The 19,364-nt window shown below is 33.7% G+C and overlaps 1 protein-coding gene across 1 annotated transcript in view; it reads right to left on the reverse strand.

Annotated features, from left to right (window-relative positions):
- The window catches only part of LOC111476556 (uncharacterized protein At3g06530), a 24,950-nt gene that overhangs the window by 1,117 nt on the left and 4,469 nt on the right, over positions 1–19,364 (reverse strand). The window contains exons 10-38 of the mRNA XM_023120268.1: positions 18,975–19,057; positions 18,758–18,886; positions 18,504–18,578; positions 17,658–17,826; positions 16,120–16,259; positions 15,897–15,986; positions 14,890–15,070; positions 14,598–14,695; positions 14,304–14,456; positions 14,059–14,215; positions 12,957–13,090; positions 12,434–12,515; positions 12,188–12,350; positions 10,618–10,693; positions 10,262–10,435; positions 10,103–10,168; positions 9,873–9,977; positions 8,571–8,660; positions 7,347–7,558; positions 6,249–6,459; positions 5,956–6,138; positions 5,102–5,197; positions 4,944–5,011; positions 4,524–4,866; positions 3,172–3,387; positions 1,874–2,542; positions 1,375–1,784; positions 413–671; positions 80–250 (exon numbers count right to left, since the gene is read on the reverse strand). Coding sequence (XP_022976036.1) covers positions 80–250; positions 413–671; positions 1,375–1,784; positions 1,874–2,542; positions 3,172–3,387; positions 4,524–4,866; positions 4,944–5,011; positions 5,102–5,197; positions 5,956–6,138; positions 6,249–6,459; positions 7,347–7,558; positions 8,571–8,660; positions 9,873–9,977; positions 10,103–10,168; positions 10,262–10,435; positions 10,618–10,693; positions 12,188–12,350; positions 12,434–12,515; positions 12,957–13,090; positions 14,059–14,215; positions 14,304–14,456; positions 14,598–14,695; positions 14,890–15,070; positions 15,897–15,986; positions 16,120–16,259; positions 17,658–17,826; positions 18,504–18,578; positions 18,758–18,886; positions 18,975–19,057 — 5,003 coding nt within the window. The remainder of the gene's footprint in view (positions 1–79; positions 251–412; positions 672–1,374; positions 1,785–1,873; positions 2,543–3,171; positions 3,388–4,523; positions 4,867–4,943; positions 5,012–5,101; positions 5,198–5,955; positions 6,139–6,248; positions 6,460–7,346; positions 7,559–8,570; positions 8,661–9,872; positions 9,978–10,102; positions 10,169–10,261; positions 10,436–10,617; positions 10,694–12,187; positions 12,351–12,433; positions 12,516–12,956; positions 13,091–14,058; positions 14,216–14,303; positions 14,457–14,597; positions 14,696–14,889; positions 15,071–15,896; positions 15,987–16,119; positions 16,260–17,657; positions 17,827–18,503; positions 18,579–18,757; positions 18,887–18,974; positions 19,058–19,364) is intronic.

Consider the following 19,364-nt stretch of genomic DNA (forward strand, 5'->3'; position numbering starts at 1 on the left):
AAAAAAAAAAAAAGAAAAAGAAAAAAAAAAAAAAAGAAAAAGAAAAAAGAAGACTATATACTAAAGAAATGTTTTTTACCTCGTGGTTTAAGTGTTTCCATAACGAATCGCTCCCAGTAGCCACGGCCATTTGACCAATGCAGTTCACCAGAACGTCATCAACCTCGTTTACAGACGGAACATTAATGTTCTCGTCAAGCATTTCTGGTGGCTCAGATGCCATCTGTGAAACTATGGGCTTGAGTAGAACCTGTAAAGAACATGACCCAAAATCATTAGGAAGGTAAATAAACTAATAACAACCAGAGACCAAGGAAGACAACCTAGACAGCAACATAACAACTGTTACATCAAATGTCGGTTGAAAAAGATCAGTTATGTTCGTAACAAGTGAGAGGCAAGATCCATTAACCTGAAAATTTGAGGAGTCAAGGAATTTCAAGCTCCCAGTGTCATAGAGAAAGCACTTATGCAATGATGACAAGACCAATGCTCTTATATGCCAGCTTTTAAGAGATACCACTGCAGTTTCCTCTTTACTATCGCCGCTCACGTGCACCTTAGCTTTCTTCCTTTTCGGTATTGAACCAGTATACTTTGCATCTCCAGAATTTGTAAGGTGATGGACACATCCATCTAGCAAGTACTTGAAGTAGGGGACGAAAAGTGACCTAAATTGAGTGGAACAGCCACAAGAATTGATATCAATTACCAGGGTACTTTGTATATAACACGAACCCCTCATTCCCATAGAAAAGACCAAAAAAGCAAGATTATAGTTACTCGAGTAAATAAAGAACCAAAAGTTCAAAATATATTCTTCAAGTAATTGCCTTAAAACAAGAGAATGCACGAAGCATCAAACTAGATTGCATGTAGTAATTCTGACAGTGCATAAAGTACCTCCTCGCCAAAACAGTAAGTGAAGAGATCAAACTACAGATATTGGTAAATAAGATAAAAACTAGTTTGAAATATCGAATGAAGAAAAGTTTGTTTGTCAAAAAGTGGGTTGGTAATGTCAAGGAAACTCAAATGCTCATCTTTTTGACAAAACGCCAATAAAAAGGTAGGAAATCCACACATGTATTAGATAGACTATCTAACCGTCCCCAAGAGTAACTGTTCATATTTTGTCTGAAACACGCCACTCTTGAGCAATAAATAAATACTAAATAGCAAAAATGTTTTTAACCGATTAAGGAGAAAACTTTTCAATTTTTGAGTAAGCGCAACACATGGAGACTGAGGGCTTGAAGCAACACACTGCAGACATAAACCTCGAAACAAAAATTTACTTAATCACAGAGATCGAGTTGCTCTAAAGACCTCTTAAACACTAAACTAAAATTTTTGTAAGGAGTCCACACATACCTATGTTTCTCAGCAAGTTTGTTTACTAGGCCATAGAAAGATATGGCCCTGTCAACACTTTTGCTTCCAGCACCTGCAGCATCTTCTAAATCTGAATCTGCCCACTCAATACTTCTTATGAATAAAGGTTTAAACATGCTTTCAGTAAGCTTAAGTGTCAGTAAACTCAATGCACTCATGACACTATTTTCTACAGCGTCAATGCTTGTGACAGAAACAGGTTGCTGGCGGCGTAAATCAAGGGCACACAAGCACAGGTCAAAAATCTGTGTGTGGTAAGCAGTAACTGAAGACCTATCCATTTTTCCAACAATATTTGCTAGCAAGTTGAAGGTGATGATCAAGCTTGAATCTCCAGATTCAACAGCACGAGTAAAAAATTTCAACAAAGGTGGCAACACAAGACGAACCTAGAAATAGATTTGGCCATAATCAGATATATGAAACAAGAACAATTATATGTGGAATACCTATCACCTTGACAAATTACAACACTTACATGAATTTTCTCTGTCAGAAGGTTCCGTATAAAGTCAGCTTTCAACTTCAGCTTTGAATCTGCTCCCCATACTAAGTTAGGATGAAGCACTAAAAGTTCTAACATATCTCCAAGATAAGGATTTAGAAATCCACCAAGTTTCTCTACAACAGCCTCCAAAGTTATAGCAACAGAAAGCATAACAGAATCCCTCAAGTCTGATGATTGAACTGATATTTCAGAACTGCCTCTTGTATTCTCAACGACACAACTTCGAGACACATTTATTACCTTTCCCATTATATTGGGCAGCTCACTCAATGATCTTGGCCCCAGTACATTAATCAGTGTGCCGCATGTTCGAAGGCAGCTAGAAGAGAGAGTTAAGTTGTTTGAGGTAATATATTTTCCAATTGACGCTAGCCAAACACTGATAGTTGAATGGTAAGAAGGAAATGCACTGGCCAGAATTTCTATAGCTGAAACTGCGGCTACTTTGAGAGAACTATCAGAAGCATTAGTAGAATCATCAATTAAGTGAACAATTCTCAAAGATATACTGTCAAATAATTTGAGAAAGCTATCATCCATGTGAAGCCAGGGACTTCCAGAAATTTTCTCTTTCTTGGTCCTCTTCTTTGACTTTATCCCGCTGTGTTCTTTAACTGTTTCACATAGAAGACTGAGAGCCTGCAAGAGGGTGTAAGATCATATGTGAAATTTATGAGCTACGTTATAAAGAAATGTTATATTTACACAAAAAAACAAGAAAATGCATTAGCATGCCAGATCAAACAAAAACTTCAGTCATGAAATGCACTTCATATAAATATACTTAATATCTACCAAATTATTATTATTATTATTATTTGGTGCATGAGGTTTTAAAACTTAGAATTTTATCCTTACAATTTGATAAATCCACACTCCCTATGATTTGATAAAGCTCTCATAAATAGTCCTTAGGTTTTATCAAACCATAAGACTAATTCCAACAATTAGAATCGGAGGGACTAAATTCTAATTTTCTACAAACTGCGAGAGACAAAATTGTGTGAGACCAAAATTGTAATTTAACCTTATTATTATTATATTATTATTATTATGGGTTAGGCGTGTTGTATTTTGGGTATTATTGTGCTACATGGGTGTAATTGACATAAAATAAGCTACTGAATAATCACCAACGCATGTCAACCTTAAAATAAATGAATGAATTATTTATAAAAATATATTTTAAAGAAGAAGAAAGAAGAAAAAACTTCTACTGAGATCAATGAAAGAATACAAAAAAAACATAACAAGATTAGTTTATGTACCTTTTTCCCAACATTTCTATTATTATGGCCAAGCAAATTCATGGTACTTCTGAAGAAGGCTGAAGGACTCATAACCCTAGTGATACTCCTCAAAATAGCGTGCATATTCTCTCTTATTTCCTTCCTGATTGCCACCGGAATACCAATTTCCTGGCTTCTTGTATCAACAAGTTGAACTTGATAAACAACCTGCTCCAGTAGTTCTCCAAGAATGCTCTGCAAAAGAAAATTTGCTCGTTATAGAAACAGAGAAAAATTATGCCGTCTACTAGCAAGTGAATATTTGAAACCCATAAAGTTGCCTTTTCAGTGAGGTCAAGCACCACAATTTCAAAAACACAGACTAAACAGCAAGCCCAGTCATCGAACTACGTATTTTTTTCCATTGTTAACCCTCCACACCAATTCCTCTTGAACGAAAAATTTGACCGACTTTTTTAGTTCTGTCTATACCAGCGCTTTACTGTGTCTATGGATGAAGATAATTAACTAGAAATGAATTACTAATTTGGACTGATTGGAGAAAAAAAAGAGACTAGACATAATGCAAAACTGAAGACTAATAATTTAACCTAAAATTTATACAATGCCAAATTATGGACGTTAATATTTTAAAAAGAAATCCAAACCTTATCATACCTCCAATATGATATAAAAAGCTACCAAATACCAGTATTAAGGAATTAAAAGGAACGACGACGATATTTCATTGGAAAGACCTACTAGGTAACTTGCTTCATATTTTACAGTTTATGTACAGTGATGCAAAGAAATATATACATGTCATACTTGTTCCACATTCAAACAAGTTTGTCTTTATGAAACCTAACGGTGAAAAACCTGAGTTTGGTGTGATTGTACAATAAAATGGGTTATACAAATCTCAAATTCCATATCATATATTTGATGATCTATAGGTTTACGGAACCAAAAAATGATAGGTTTCACAAGTTTTGTTTAGGTAGCCCTCGGGATTAGTAACCTCATAGCAAGTGGTAAACAAACTTACATACCCAAACAAGGCTCAACTTTCTCAATCCCAAGATACAAAAATATCAACCAAGTCAGATGTAACTGCCAACTAACAGCCATTGGCACCTTAATTTTACAAGGAAAGATCAAAATTAGAGGGAAGATCAAATCAAGTGAAGGAAAATTTTTCAAGAGAATTGTATCATTGAGATGGCAGAGAAAAGTAAAGCATGCTATGCATGTTAGATTCATTATGTGAGAGGCACAACGCTAAACCAATCTAATGTTAGCATGCAGAAGTCATGGCTGATACAAGATTACTGGTAACCATGAGATTAGGAGGAAAAAGACATAAGTGCGGAAACTCATAAATTTTCTACCTGTATGTCATCCGAGTTTTCTTGTGATGCTAATCTGAAAGCAAATTCTGGACCTTGCAATTTGTCTAGACAAAAGTTTGTTGCCAGAAACAACTGCTTTAGTGATTCCACACAAAAGTCGTCCAGACCCATGTGTTTAAACATTGTAGCAAGAGCACGAAGCCAAGTCGAGCATGAATACTTTTCACAAATATGCAATGCAAACACATACTCCTGTTCTCTGTGTACAAAAGACATGAAACCATCCAGACCATGCAAATCTTCAGAGGAAGGTAACTTCGAAACCAGTGACTTAAAGAGATGCAAAAGCAACGAAGCCAAGCCCTTCCATTCCCCAACAATCCTGCAAATAGGCTGGTCAGTTAGAATGGTAGAAAATTGAAGAGATATTAATGAGAAAAATCAATAATAAAAGAGTACCTTAACAAGTAATGGAATATTTTTAACATTCTATCTTCAGCAATCTCAGGCAGTATGCTAATGAAAGTCTGGAGTACAAACGGCCACAAGCTCACAGATTAAAAGAAGCACGCCTTCAATCTTAATGATAGACTTGCATGACAAAAATCAAGAATTACCTCAAGCAATTTATCCATGTTCTCAGTTTTCGACAGCCAACATGGAACAACAGCAGCAATGAGATCCTCAAGTACACGCTCTGAATGGCTATCAACCTACAGACAGATAACAAAATGTATAACATCTGACTAGGAAACAACCTAGAAAGCTAATCATAGGTTCTTCTCCTCATAGGAATGCCAATCCCGTCCTTTTCCCCGTTTTTTTCTTTCCAAACTTAGACCTCGGAAGCCACTAGACCAGACTTACGCTTCTCTCTTAATCATTATAACTGTGTTCGACTTTTCTTCAACATTACTTGTCTAAAATTCGAATATGCATTTCAGAGTGGTAAATTTAATGGAGATAACTTCTTCCATGTGGCACTTTTGGAAGGCAAAAAAAAATTGGTATATTTTCTTTAAAAGTAGATTAAGTGCTTTAAAAACTTATGTAAATCCTAATACCATTCTACCAAATACTATAAAAACTTGAAAAGCATTTTTAAATTGTTAAAAAAAGATTTAATAAATCATTAAGAAAAATAAAGATTATCAGGAGAGGAAATTCAATACTCAAAAGTCTCTCTCTATATAGTGAGGATATTTGCATTATGTTCATGGTCCATCCCACTAATCCTCGAGGAGGCTTTGTCCGAGGCCAACTACATGGAAACTTGAAACACATCTGTAACTTGCCACTTGGGCACCTTGAGGTTAAAAAAACCAAACATAGGAGAATGAAACTATCTAAAGTGAAATCTCTAATCATCAAACCCTCAAACCCTCCATCAAACAAAAACCAAAAGTCAACACATTAATATTATTACTAAATAAATAAATAAAACATAGTTTCAGGAACACAGGTTTATCACCTGTCTGACAGCAGATTCGCCAATGAGAGTAAGAATATCCAGCATATTCTCCACAACTTTTTCTGGGATAGATTTTGCCACAGAGGAAATTAACGAATACACATGGTTACGGGTAACTCCATCCTTTGATAAATGAGTACAATCAATCAACAATTTGATATCGATGTCTTTTCTCCACTGAATCTGCAAAGACAAAAAAAAAATAATAATAATAATAAAAAAAAAAATCACTAACAGGAAGGCAGATAACTGAATTGCAGGTACAACTACTGACTGTCAAAATTTAGATGCACCTCTTGTGGGGTAGTAGTTGCAACTGATGAACAGATATCTTCAAGAACTATTAAGATTGTCTGCCTTATGTAGCCTATTGCATCAGATATGCCCTGAGAAACGCTAGATACTGCATGGTTTGACTGCTCATCAAGTGCAAGAGCAGCATTGCCCCAATCCTTAGAAAATACTTTTCCAAGCAGCATAAATAATTGGCCTATAAGGGATTGCCTGCAACACAATCATGAATGTGAAAATTATAAGGGAATGACTAACAAATATTGAACCCAAACCAGCGTTTTAAAAGGCACACCAAGGCACACCTATGCACAAATCGCATGTGATATGCCTTGCCTTGAAGAAGTGAGATGCTGGTAGGAAGGCACGGCCAAGGCACATGCCTTCCATGAAGCCCTTGAGGCACATACTCAGCACGCCTCAAGGGTTTATTGAATTTTTTTTATATAAAAAAAATGAAACAAACGGCGCATTTAGGTTAGTTATTAGAAAAAATTATAAAATCCCTCAATGCAAGGGCTTCTGCATTTAGAATTTTTACAATTTTTAAAGGATATTGAAGAGAATGATGATTCCCTAACATGGGGCAATGTTTCAAGAGTTGCTAGAGCAAAAGAACTTGTCTATTATTCTAGAGCTACATCAAGAACCAAGACTAAACCTCCACGTTCATCCTTCACACAGCCACCACCATGAGACCCACGACCCACACTCACACCAGTAAATTTGGATGATTCAAAGACATAATAAGAAGATACAGATGGCTAAAAGTCCAATGATGAAGAGAACAAGGTTGATGACCTATTTAGTGATAATAAATTTGATATTGAAAGATTCTTATTTTTAGTGGTGTTGTATGGTTTCATGTTTTTCTATAGAGTATTGACTCTAGACTAATATTTGAACTTATTTACCTTTACATATTTTTCTTCGTTAAAACTTCATTTCTTCCTATGAAGGTTTCGTTATTGTGTATATGTATTTTTTTTTTATATAGTGTGACTTTAAAAAAAAAAACACTGATCTGAACTTCAAGATTGCTGTAAGCAGAGGTACTTCAATAAAGAAAACGTATGATCTAATAAAATAAATTAAAACACCTGTTAGCCATGTCCTTCTTCAGTAGCAAAATATCAAGAACAGAGCTTAAAAAAGAGAATGTGTTCTCTTTTCTACAAATCATATCATAGGGCGAGTTGGATGCATGATACTCGAGGGATTTCTTTTTCTTCTTCCTATCCACCAAACTGCCAACAAAACCTTCACATTTCAACATGTAACTCAGCATCTGGCTGATGGTGGAGGTAGTAATCTACAATATTCAATATGAAACAACATTAAATTCCCTCTGCTGCAATACCATCAGTTTGTATCTAAAGTGCATTTTTAAAAAATAATGTAAGATTGATAAATGAGGAAAAAGAGACAACAAATGCATAAGCTTCTCGTGCTGTTTGCATTGATGCATGACTTGTAGAATGCAAATTTGAAGTACGTGATTCTAAATATGTCGGTTTTCACCTTGACTCAGAAACAGCATTCAGTACCACAAACGAAAAGAGTAAGCAATAAAAATTATACCAAAACGAAGGAAAAAACAGGTAAATCAACATTAATTACCAAACAAAACTCCTATAAGGGAAAAAAAAACTCCTATAAGAAAAATAACAAAATAAGAGGTAATCTCTAATTTTTCCTCTTGCATTGAAGAACTAGGTCATTTTCCTATCTCTCTCTATTCTTTTTTTTTTTTCTTTTTTTTTTAAGAGAGTGAGCAATGAGAATGATACTAAAATGCAGGAAGAAACACACAGCTGTAAACATTAACTACTAATGCAAATTTTGCATTTGAACAGATGAAAAAATAAAACCAATCTTACTTTTAATAATTGTAGACTTTAAGCACATTGTCCCCTAAAAAAGGATGGATTGATTCTTTATGATACCAAAAAATTGTTATTACAAAGCTCTCCTCTTAAAAGGATGAATTAATTTTTCTAATTAATAGGATTTGAGAATTTAATTAAACATATCGTCCAAAGAGAATTCGTAGACTAGAAGTAAAACTTAAATAAATTCAAAATGATTTTGACAAAATATATAGAGTTGATTTTTTAGTCATGGAAAACGTCCCAAGGTCCTATATGAACAGGTAAAACGTAAACAAGAGTGTTACCTAGTAACTACACTATCGGCAACTTTAATTCAAATTAACTAAGTAGAATGAGCTGAAAATCTAAAAGGCAAAAGCAATAATTTTCAGGATAGATCATGCTTAATGCTATCACAAAAAAAACAACAAATTAAAATATACAGTAACTAACATGTAGACGCATCAAGGCTTCTCGGGTGGCAGTTTGAACATTATTGTCAGCATCTTGAGATAACAAAACAAGTTTTGAAAACAGCAATTCCTGCATCCAAAATGAAGATAGAAAATTTTAGTTAGCAGCTGAAGAAGAGTATAGTTATCAGTTGCTGCAACTAAATAATTGAATTTCTATGCTTCCCTTCTAGAAAATTGGGAAGCCTTTTGTGACCCCATGGATTATTGTCTTTTTTGTTTTCTTATTTGTAAATTTCAAATATTAGTGAAATGTCTTCTTATCAAGAAAAGAAAAAGAATCGAATATCTTCTCTAGACATAAAAGAACAAAAAAAAATATATATGGCTTCAATCAGCTGAATGGTGAATTACTTTCATCAGTTACAATTGTCATTCCTACGAACTTTATTGCAAATACACTATCAACATAAACAAATTTTGATGCACCTGCCGCCCAAAAAGAAGAATGTGAAGACTTATGGTAGCACACTCTTTGAAAATTTATAAAAGGATACATCACGGCAGCACCATGCTAGTCTAATTAAAGCCGGACAAGTTTATCATTTTAGGAAAACACATAAATCACGGCCTCTCAGTCCAATCAGCTCATGTACAAGGTTATTAATATTCAACAAATAAATAAGAGGAAGAAGGGGAAACGTCAAGAGGCTATTCTATCTTGTTCAAGAAAATGTCTAGAGGCTAGGACAAATGTTGCTACTCTTGCCATATCTTCTGTTCTTGGAACAATCCTTTTTTATTTTTTATTCTCTCATTTCCATTTTTATGAGGAAAAAATATAACTTGATACATTCAAAAGTATTTGCGAGGCCAGACTAAGAGGCTATCAATTTGATGTACTAAAATATTTTGTATTATTTCTAAAAAAATGTTTTGTATTATTTCTGAAAAAATGTTTTGTACTATTTCTGAATAAATGTTTTGTATTATTTCTAAAAAAAATGTTTTGTATTATTTCTAAAACAAATGTTTTGTATTATTTCTAAAAAAATGTTTCGTATTAAAACCATAAACATTCCATGTTTAACAATTGCTTGTATCTTGGTTCAGAAAAAGAAATTTTAGTCATAAGATGCCTTGAAATGAAATGTTCAGTTCCTAAAATTTGTGTACTTCACAAAATAAATGTTTGTTGGTGACTGTAGTAGATTTTCAGATTATAAAACCATAACATATAAAAATACGTCGGTTGCACAAGATAAGCCGAACCATACAGTAAGCAGAGATGTAACATTTTACAATAAATAAATATCAACTCAAGTTCAGAGGTGAAGATAACCTGCATTTCATTCTCCATCATGCTATATATTCGATAATCCAGCTTTTGCAAGATAGCTAAAGAAGGACGTACAATTGCATCTTCACTTGGACTGCTACCATTTAACTGGGAAGTAAAACGACCAACCAAACATTTTATTATGAATATTTTAAATCCAAGAAAACAAATTAAGAAAAGAAGAAGAAAACAAAGATAAAGAACTGAAACTCAAGTTTTGAAAGGTTTCTTACTTGCAATGCCTTCAACAAATAACCTTCAGAAATGTGCCAATCAAAAGAAGATGGTGTAGCACAACACTAGAATGACCATGAAATTTCTCATTAATGCAATTGTTATACGAAAGTAACAGACTTAGTCAAGACAAGCATCTAGAGTATCAATCAACTCACCTCAAGCAGAAGACATAAGATGGAAACTTCAATTGATGACAAGTTATGAATGGACCTGTCAAGTTCAAGATGATATCTATTGCGTCTCTCCAAAAGAAGAGATAACAGAGCCTCAACTTCCTTAACGTGCAGAATAGCATTTCCCATCGATTTGAACAGAGAAAGGATTCTCAGCTGGAAAAATAATGGCATCCAAGTCTTAAAATTCCAGACATTAAAATAATTGAAGGAAATCAAAAGTTAAAACTACAAACATCCTACATTGTCTATAAATCATTTTTTTACCAATCACCCAAGAAATCTGAGGACCATAATAATATACTACGGAATATTGAAAAAGGACAGGCAGGCCAAACCTTCCCATAATCAGAAAGCTGTAAAGCATAACCCAAAATGAAAGCCAGAATCATTTCTTTTGTAGCTTTATCAAACCTGAAAAGGTATTTCAATAGGTTAGCAAGTGATTTTCAACAAACTAATTTCAGTTGTTCGGTTTTTGTTTCTTATACAAAATAATTGAACAACAATCCAGCGTGAGAAAAGTTCAGTATGAAAATTTCACTGGAATTAAAAATAACAGGCAAAGAATGCGACATGCTCCAAATAAACGGCCAAAACATTAGGAAAAAACTCCCCAATTGTCAAGTCACAAGGGACCAGTGCAAAAAGGTCCAGTCAAAAAAGCTCGTCAAGAACCAAAAACATCACCATACCTGAATCCATTTACTAAATTATCACAGTGGATTGCCCTTTCAAAATCAATTCATAATTTATTCTACTTCATCATCTATTTGTGCCAATTAAAGTGCCTTAGGGCCTTTTTTTATACAAGGTACAGAGGTTAGGGATATGATAAGAAATTTGAGCATTATTCTCATTCTTTTGATTAAGGTTCAAGGGAATGCTTTATACTTCACTTTCACATCCATTTTTTCAACAACCTTTCACCTCTAATGAATTTGTCATCCAGTAAGCTATACTGTAGAATCTTGTTTACTTTTTTAAACAAGAAACCAATTTTCATTAATATTTGAAAAGTTAAGGTGAAAGGTATAAAACAGGAAACTATTATTCCAATGGTTATACCTTTCTTGGATATAGATTTTCTATTTCGAATTTTCCGCTAGGAGCATACCCTAGCACCCGACTAACAGAACAAACAAAATGAAAATATAAATAGAAAACCTCCCAATATAATTGTACAAAAAAAACATCTTGTCTTGTGCAATGATCCCTCGCTTGGACTTAGAGATGTGAAGAAAGACATTGAACTAAACCAGAAAAAGCTCCCCCGCACTTGTGAAACCTAGCCAACCTTGCAGCGTAATAAGCCTTTTTGTCCCACATCCACTCTATTGCCAAGGGATTGCACAACCCTATCCCCTTGCTAAAGGTGCCCCAATCAAACAAAATACAGAGAAGAGAGAGGAATAATTCTACTCACCAACGTATTACTGGAAACTCTGTCTAAACCATTGAAAATATACAGAGGAAATTGTCGTGAAGGCAGTAATCTTTCAGCTCACCTTACTCAAAAACACTCGTCAAGTCTCTCTCTTTAAAATGAGTGTTGAACCCCACAGAGCGTTGACCCCTAAAATCTCTCAGCTCACACTCTATGATTGTACTAGTTGGAAAAAAAATGGCGGGGAGAGAGAGACTTGACTACAAGAAAAGCGACATTGCAATTGGAGATCTAATTACAATAAACCATGAGCATGTTCTTTGGCAACTTCGCATTCTGAACATTGTCGATATATTGAACAAATGTCACTTCAAAAGGAAGAGACCTTGGCAATGATCATGCATACTTGCACACCACTTACATCATACGTATAGTTATGTCAAAGAAAAGATCAAATTCTATTGAAAGCACAATTTTGTATTGAACTGAAATTAAATAGAGGTAAAGTACTAGATTCACACCTCTGATCAAGTCTCTGAGGAACTATTAAGGTGTCTGAGGATGAACCAAGCAAAGATGCTAGAAAGGAAGGGAGAAAGTTTATGTCAGATAATATGAGTCTTTTTTGCTCAACCATCAGACCCAGAAGTTTATCTAGAAAGTGATTCCATATTGCGTTGTTTCCTGCCATTTAATAGACGAAATTAAGTAAATTAAAGATAAAATGCAAATACAAGCTTGTAAATTAATCCAATATAGAAAATAACCATTTTTCTTGCAAGAAAAGTTCGCATGATCCAGTAATGAAAGTAGCCCTTCAATGCAGTTCATGGCCACAATCCTGGTATCCTGGAAAAGTGGATAGCAGCAAATGGCATCAATGAAACCAAAACGTGGAATGAAACAAAAGCTAGGCTTGGAATGGTGAAAATCTGGTGATAGAGATATTTTGTGGATTTTATTGATTTTATGCCCTGTATTTTGGTATGTTTTATTGAATGGCCTTCTTTAGGCTTGGGTGGATATGAACTATGGTTTTGGTTTTATTTCAGGATGAGAATCTTTTGTCTCCTTAGGTCAATACTTTGAAACATATCAAATTCATGTTTTGAAGGGAGAAGAATGAGAATGAATCACAATATGTCAAATGCTCACTGTCAAAAGAATGAAGATTTTGAAGAGTAGGGGCTACGCTAATGTCAGACAATCTTGGTAAACTGTTTAAAATTTATGCTGCTTAGAAGCATTATCTGTAACCATAGAACGAAAAGAAAATAATGGATTTATTACCTTGTCATCACTGGCTAGTGGGACGAGTATTGAAGGAAATTCAGCGAAGAGTTGAACGCGCAAACCTTCTTCTGACTGAGAACAAAGATAAGAAAGACAGTGGAGACTCTCAACTTGCACTGAAGCAGGAACACCTGGTAGTTTAAGCAGTGAGATCACCATCAAATGCAGTTAGAAATTTCCACGGATCAAACAGATTCAAGTAATTCTAACATTTTAACTGTTTGAAGCCAAAATATAATGGTATCCCTCAGATGTAGATATCATGCAACCCAGCACATGGGATGCTTTATCAGCAGTATGCACTCGCACATTTTTATAAAATACCAACTTTATTAATTGAAATGCTAATACAAGATCCAGTCAGAAAAACAAACGATGAGACAGTCTCTAAGAACAGCAAGAAGTTGCCAAAAAAACCACTAATTATGGACCAACCTTTAAAGGGCACTCCTAGAAACCCAGTAATCTAGGGACAGAAGAAAGGTACTTATCTCCTTCACCACCCTTCTAAAGATCATTTGTTTCTCCAGCATAAGGGCGTTAGACCAAGTAGTTTTGCAGCAGCCACAAAAAAGCCTCCACTAACACACCTTGGGTATTGTATAATTTCTCTTTAATAAAAAACAGAAGTTTAAAACCTACTCACTTATAACAACAGAAGCTTTCTACTTACCACTTTATACCCTACCTATATCTTTTTTCTTTTTCTTTAAGAGAAAACAAAGATCTCAGTGATAAATGAAATATACAAAAGGGAAAACGATAATTTCTGTACCTATATCTCAGACTGGCAAGAATTTCCATATTCATACTTATTATTATTTACAAAACTTTATAAATGAAATAACGAACTCCTGAACCTACCACACAAAGATAACACATCGGCCATATAACAAGCTACATTATCACCGAAAAAGATGACTCTTGCTACAAAATAATTACAAGAAATAGAAACAAAATTGTATTGATAAACAATCAACATGCTGAGAAATAGAAACTCGAATTTATTTTCTGAGGTATATGGTATGTAAAAATATTTTCAAGGTCAATCATCCAATACAACAAAAAAAAAAAAGTTGAATAAAATAAATAAGAGCACCTTCGTCAGTGAAAAAACGAGACAGCAAATGAACAGGAGATATCTTGAAGCTTCTGACAAGGTAATGGAGATGTTCCTTGAAGACATGCTTAGATCGTGAGGTTGCAAACAACACAAACAAATCACTGAACATGGAAATCCATTTTTCCTTCTTCTCCTGCAGCAAAAAATTGTCTTGATATCAGTCGTAAAAACTCATCTCATCAAATTAATTTAAGCTACCAAATCACTGCCAATCCACTAACCAGAACCATATCTGCATTCACAGACGATATATATGCATCTAACAGTCTCCAAAATATGCAAATAAGAGCAACAGCATTCAATTCATTGTGATCCTCTTTAACTAACTGATCCAGGAATCTTTTGCAGTCCCAATCTAACATTTCAGTTTTGAACTGCCAACAACAATAGCAGGACATATTCAATAAAAACAAAACATAACAGAATATTAAATAAAGCAACAAAATCAAACAACTTTTGTATTTCAAAGAGAAAAGGTCAGTTCTAAATCAATTAATTGAAGAAAACAACAGTACCTTATCAATAGAAGCACCATAAGTAGACTCATACACGTCCCATTCAATCTTCAAAATAGGGAAAATAACTTCAAAGAAGCTCCAAAATTGGGTGTTACCTACAATGGGAAAAATAAAAAATCAAAATCAAAATAAAGAAAACATCATAGTGATCAAAAATCATATATAATTTAAACCAAAGGAATGAAAGAAGAACACTAGAAAGCCACGTGTCAGTAAAACCTGCATCCGTACTTAAAGAAAGAAAAGGAAATTTAGTATGTAAAGAAAAAAATAAAGAATGAGATCCTACTGTCTTTTTGCATGACAGTTGACTGCAGCACGACAAGGAGAAAGAGTACTCTGGAAGAATCACAAGCTTTGCAACTCTCAATCAGCCAAGGAGTATATTCCTCTGGATGTAACAAGAATGACTTCGCCAAATTATTAACAACATCCATATTCATTGAGCTAATGTTGCCACGCTGCGAGGCCTGTGATTAAAAAAAGAAATTAACAATGGATACATTTGTTATTACTACCCGTCAAATCGGAAATGTGCTTTTGTGATCCATAGAAATTATCAATGAATACATTTTTTTTCTTATTAAAAATATTAAGTAATTAGGGATAATCTGAAAGGAACAAGATCAAGGTGATATGTTTCTAAATCTTTTAAGCATTTGATGTTTCAAGTACAAAGTATAAATGATGCACTTCTATTGCCTTCAAATTGTCAAATTAAAAAAAAATTAATATCATAAAGTAAATACTATTTCTGTGAAAACCAGACACTTTTCGACACCAAAAAAATGTGGAAATGATACCGTAACCCTTATATCTTTTTATTTATTTCTTAGTTCATGATTTAAACACTCCTTAGATTGATTAAAATGCTGCTGAATCTTCTATAACTTGTCATACACTAACTTTGTTTTTTGCCTATTATATACGCCTTCAGGCTTCAAGCCAATTACTCATTAATGATACTTTACTTTGGTTCTAAAGCTTAAAATTCCATAAATTTTAAATAACTTCAATTCAAGAAGCAAAAAAGACCATGGTTTCTTATAGAAAAAAAGAAACGAAAGGAGAGAAATGACGAAAAAGCATAGTTTCTTAAGCCCAGACATCTGAGTAAATCTAAACTCAATATTCTGGAGCACCAAGTTAAATAAGGTGGGAAGATATCTCCAAAATCTAATTACTACCATCCAGGAATAAAATTTCAACACATAGCTCCGAAGAACACAGCCAGAATATTCTTGCTGAATTATCTGTAAATAAAAACAAAACTCAATCCAATAGAGCAGTACTAACCATATCGGTGTTGACACCAGCAAGATTCTGGTAAAAAGGCCACTTTATTTCCTTGGCCAATTTCAAAGCCTTCAAATTCAATCTCTTAGTCTGTGATTAGCACAAAAAACACAGAAGCATAAAAACCCAAGTAATTTATTTGAGAAGCTACCTAAATTAATTAGTCCCATCATAGGCTAAAAGTAGTTCAAAGATGCAAGTTCTAGGCAGCAACGCTACAAACCTTGGGTAAAACTAGGAGTAAAGGAAACGTAAGTGAAAAAAACATCTGCAGATCATCAACGTGATCGTAGAGATACTCTTTCAGGCTGTTTAAGCATTCAAAAGCTATGTCAGCAGCAAGATTACTATTAGCTGACAGACCTGCAAGCACAAGGTGATTCCGAAGGTAAGAAAAACTTCTCAATTTAAATTAAAATGCATATCCCGTGGCTTCTAAAGCTCACAAAACTTTACTTACTCTGCATGCAGAAAGTGAAATCCTACTGATCTTTAAAATAAACTATTCTATGAAAAGATACGACCCTCAACAATTATGCCTTTGAAATATTGAGTTTAGATTAAAATGTAATTATTTCTATTTTACAAAACATAAAAAATACTTCTAAGAATCTGATTTAAAATTTTACAACATCGTAAAACTTTCATTATCCCATTTCAATTGGACCTCAGTTTAAATTAAGAAATATAGCTCCATCTTCCTTATCAGAAGAAAAAATAGTTTTCCTTTAACACACAATGCACATTGAATTTAAATTAAGTTTATTAAAAGGAGGACGGGTCTTGAGTGTATTAATAAGGGGCACAAAACTAGGAGTACAAGAAACGACACATTTTCAGGGTACAAACAGAGTGCACAATGAAGCCACAAATAGAACCTTATACAAAACCTATAAGCTAGAGCATAAAATTGAAAGCGGTTATCCATCGTTCAAAACCTTGAGAAACAAAGCATAAATTCTAAAATGTAGTCAAACCAAAGCCCATTGTTATTTCATTTATATTTTATGTTTCCCTTAAGAAGATCTCCAAGTAGAACATACAAAATAAAATCTAGTTTGGTCCCTACACTTAAAATTTATTTTTAATAAACCAGTTAAGGTAAAAAAATGATTCTAACAAGTCTTTAAACTTACAACTCAGGGAACTATTAGATACAAAATTGAAGGTTCAAAAACCTATCAAATACTTGTTTAGATACCTGCTAGACACATCATTGAAAGCTTGGAAAAACTTATGAGACAATCTATTGGATACAAAAAAGAAAGTTTGGGTATTGAAAATTTTTTAAGTGCACGGACATGTTATACACAACTCCAAAATAAGAAACTAATAGACAAAAGAAAATAAAAATGTGAAATTCTTCCGAATAGCTAGCAATGATTTTTTTTTTTTTTTTTTATAAGAGAATTTCATTGATGAGTGAAATTTACCAGAGGGATGTATAATCCATGATGTTTACAAAAGACCTTCCCAATTTACAATGAGGGAGGTATAACTATAGGAAGTAAAAATATTAGACAGTTTACACCAAGATATAGCTTGGTAAACAACATTGTCGAAAAGTTTTGTATAGGTATGTGTTGTTTCTGCAAATATTCTCTGATTTCTTTCTTTCCACAGATTCCAAAAGAAAGTCATGATGAGGTTTTTCCATAATAGGGCTTTTGTGTTCTTGAAAGGGTAGTACGTTAAGGCCATATCCAGAATAGCTAGCAATGATGCATATAGAAAATTTTCAAGCTAACTAGAAAATCATACCAGACTTCAAAACACCAATGCATCTAAAAAGCACGTCCTTTAATGCTTTGAGAAGAACAGATGAACTCAATATGTCAGAGATTCCATCAAGAGTGATAGCTTTCTGAACAACAGTAAGGTCATCATCCTGAAGTAGTTTCAAGATGGCATCTTGAACAGTCACTAAACTCTGTTCAATAAGAAAAAGAAAAAAGAGAAATGGACGATTTTAACATGAATATATGGTCAACAATGAAAGTTAACAAAAGCATTCCCAGATAAACTACCATTTAACTAGTTGGCAGAAACTTTCTGCTGCTAGTAAACATTAATTTTGAAGTAAAAAAAATGAAAGAACATTGACATTTAACAGATCGACTCATCAACCGACTAGCCAAACTTAATTATATTCAATGGTAACTAAAAATGTAAACAAATGAAAAGCACATTAACATTTAACAGATACAGTTATCAACCCAACTAGCTAAACTTAATTACATTAAATTGGAAGCATTCAAGTAAAATTACAAACAATGATGAACCAACAGCATAGCACATCATTCTACCAAGGCTTGTACAATTTGGATCATTATAATCATTGACCTCAAGAAGCTATTTCTCCTATAATCAGGATAAAACTGCCTAACAGCCCCTTAAGATGTTCACACAACATCCTTCTGCTACAGCTATCTATAATCTAATAAGTCTCAGACGCCTTATCGAACACAAATTATAAGAAATGTCCTCCCAAGAGCTTCCCTAGTTTTCTTCCTTCCTAATAAATCCTAGGTAAATGGTCACCATGGTTTGACTCATTCCCCACTCCCATGCTCACAAATTATAGCAAAATATATATGTATATGTTACCTCTAAATGATCGGTTTTAGCTTTCAAATTTCCTGCCGTGCTCAAAGTCGAAAGAGCAGCACGACGAACCTCAGCCTATAACACAAAGAAAGCACCATAAAACTCAATATATGCTACATAAGATGAAAAAGTATTCATATGGGTTTTTTCAGATTTCGAACACGATACCTTCAAACTGAAAACAATAACAAAGCCACATGCGCATAAAGTCATAAAAAAATTAAAGACAAGGCGAGTGCACTATAATACTATACCTTAGGATGATGCAAAGCAAACAAAAGTTTTGAATCTGAAATAGGCAGCGACATATCACAACTCCCATCTAAAGTATTACACACAATCTCATATACAGAGCCCCCAATCTTATGTTGCAATTTTGCATCCTGTTAGCAGATCAAAACAATAAGGCATCAAGAAGAAAGGATATATATAGTTCAATACAAAAATGAAAATAAATGCTCCTGAAGATACCTCAAAGAACTTCTGAACAGCTGAATGAAATTCTGAAGGATAAACTTTATTGACAACAATTATAAACTTCTTCGCCCAAGAACCTAGAGGAAAGATAAAGGTTAGCCAAGCTAATAAAAAAAGTTGGCAAAAACAAGTACTGAAACTTAACTAATTATTTCATCATTTTTTTTTCTTTAGTAGCTAACAAAAATTATGCAGAAATTTATTGAGACAACAAACCAGTTCATTATTTGATTGGCCAAAGAAAAGTTCCTAACTAGCAAAAGCAGGATAGCAGGTGCCCATAAAAATATCTAAATGAGTTGACCAATTAGTTACACAACAAAAAGTTTTGACTCAGTTTCTATTCTTTTTTTCCTTTTTTTTTTTTTTTTTTTTTTTTAAAAA

The sequence above is a fragment of the Cucurbita maxima genome, unplaced genomic scaffold, assembly GCF_002738345.1.
Source record: "Cucurbita maxima cultivar Rimu unplaced genomic scaffold, Cmax_1.0 Cma_Scf00001, whole genome shotgun sequence".
Classification (NCBI taxonomy): domain Eukaryota; kingdom Viridiplantae; phylum Streptophyta; class Magnoliopsida; order Cucurbitales; family Cucurbitaceae; genus Cucurbita; species Cucurbita maxima.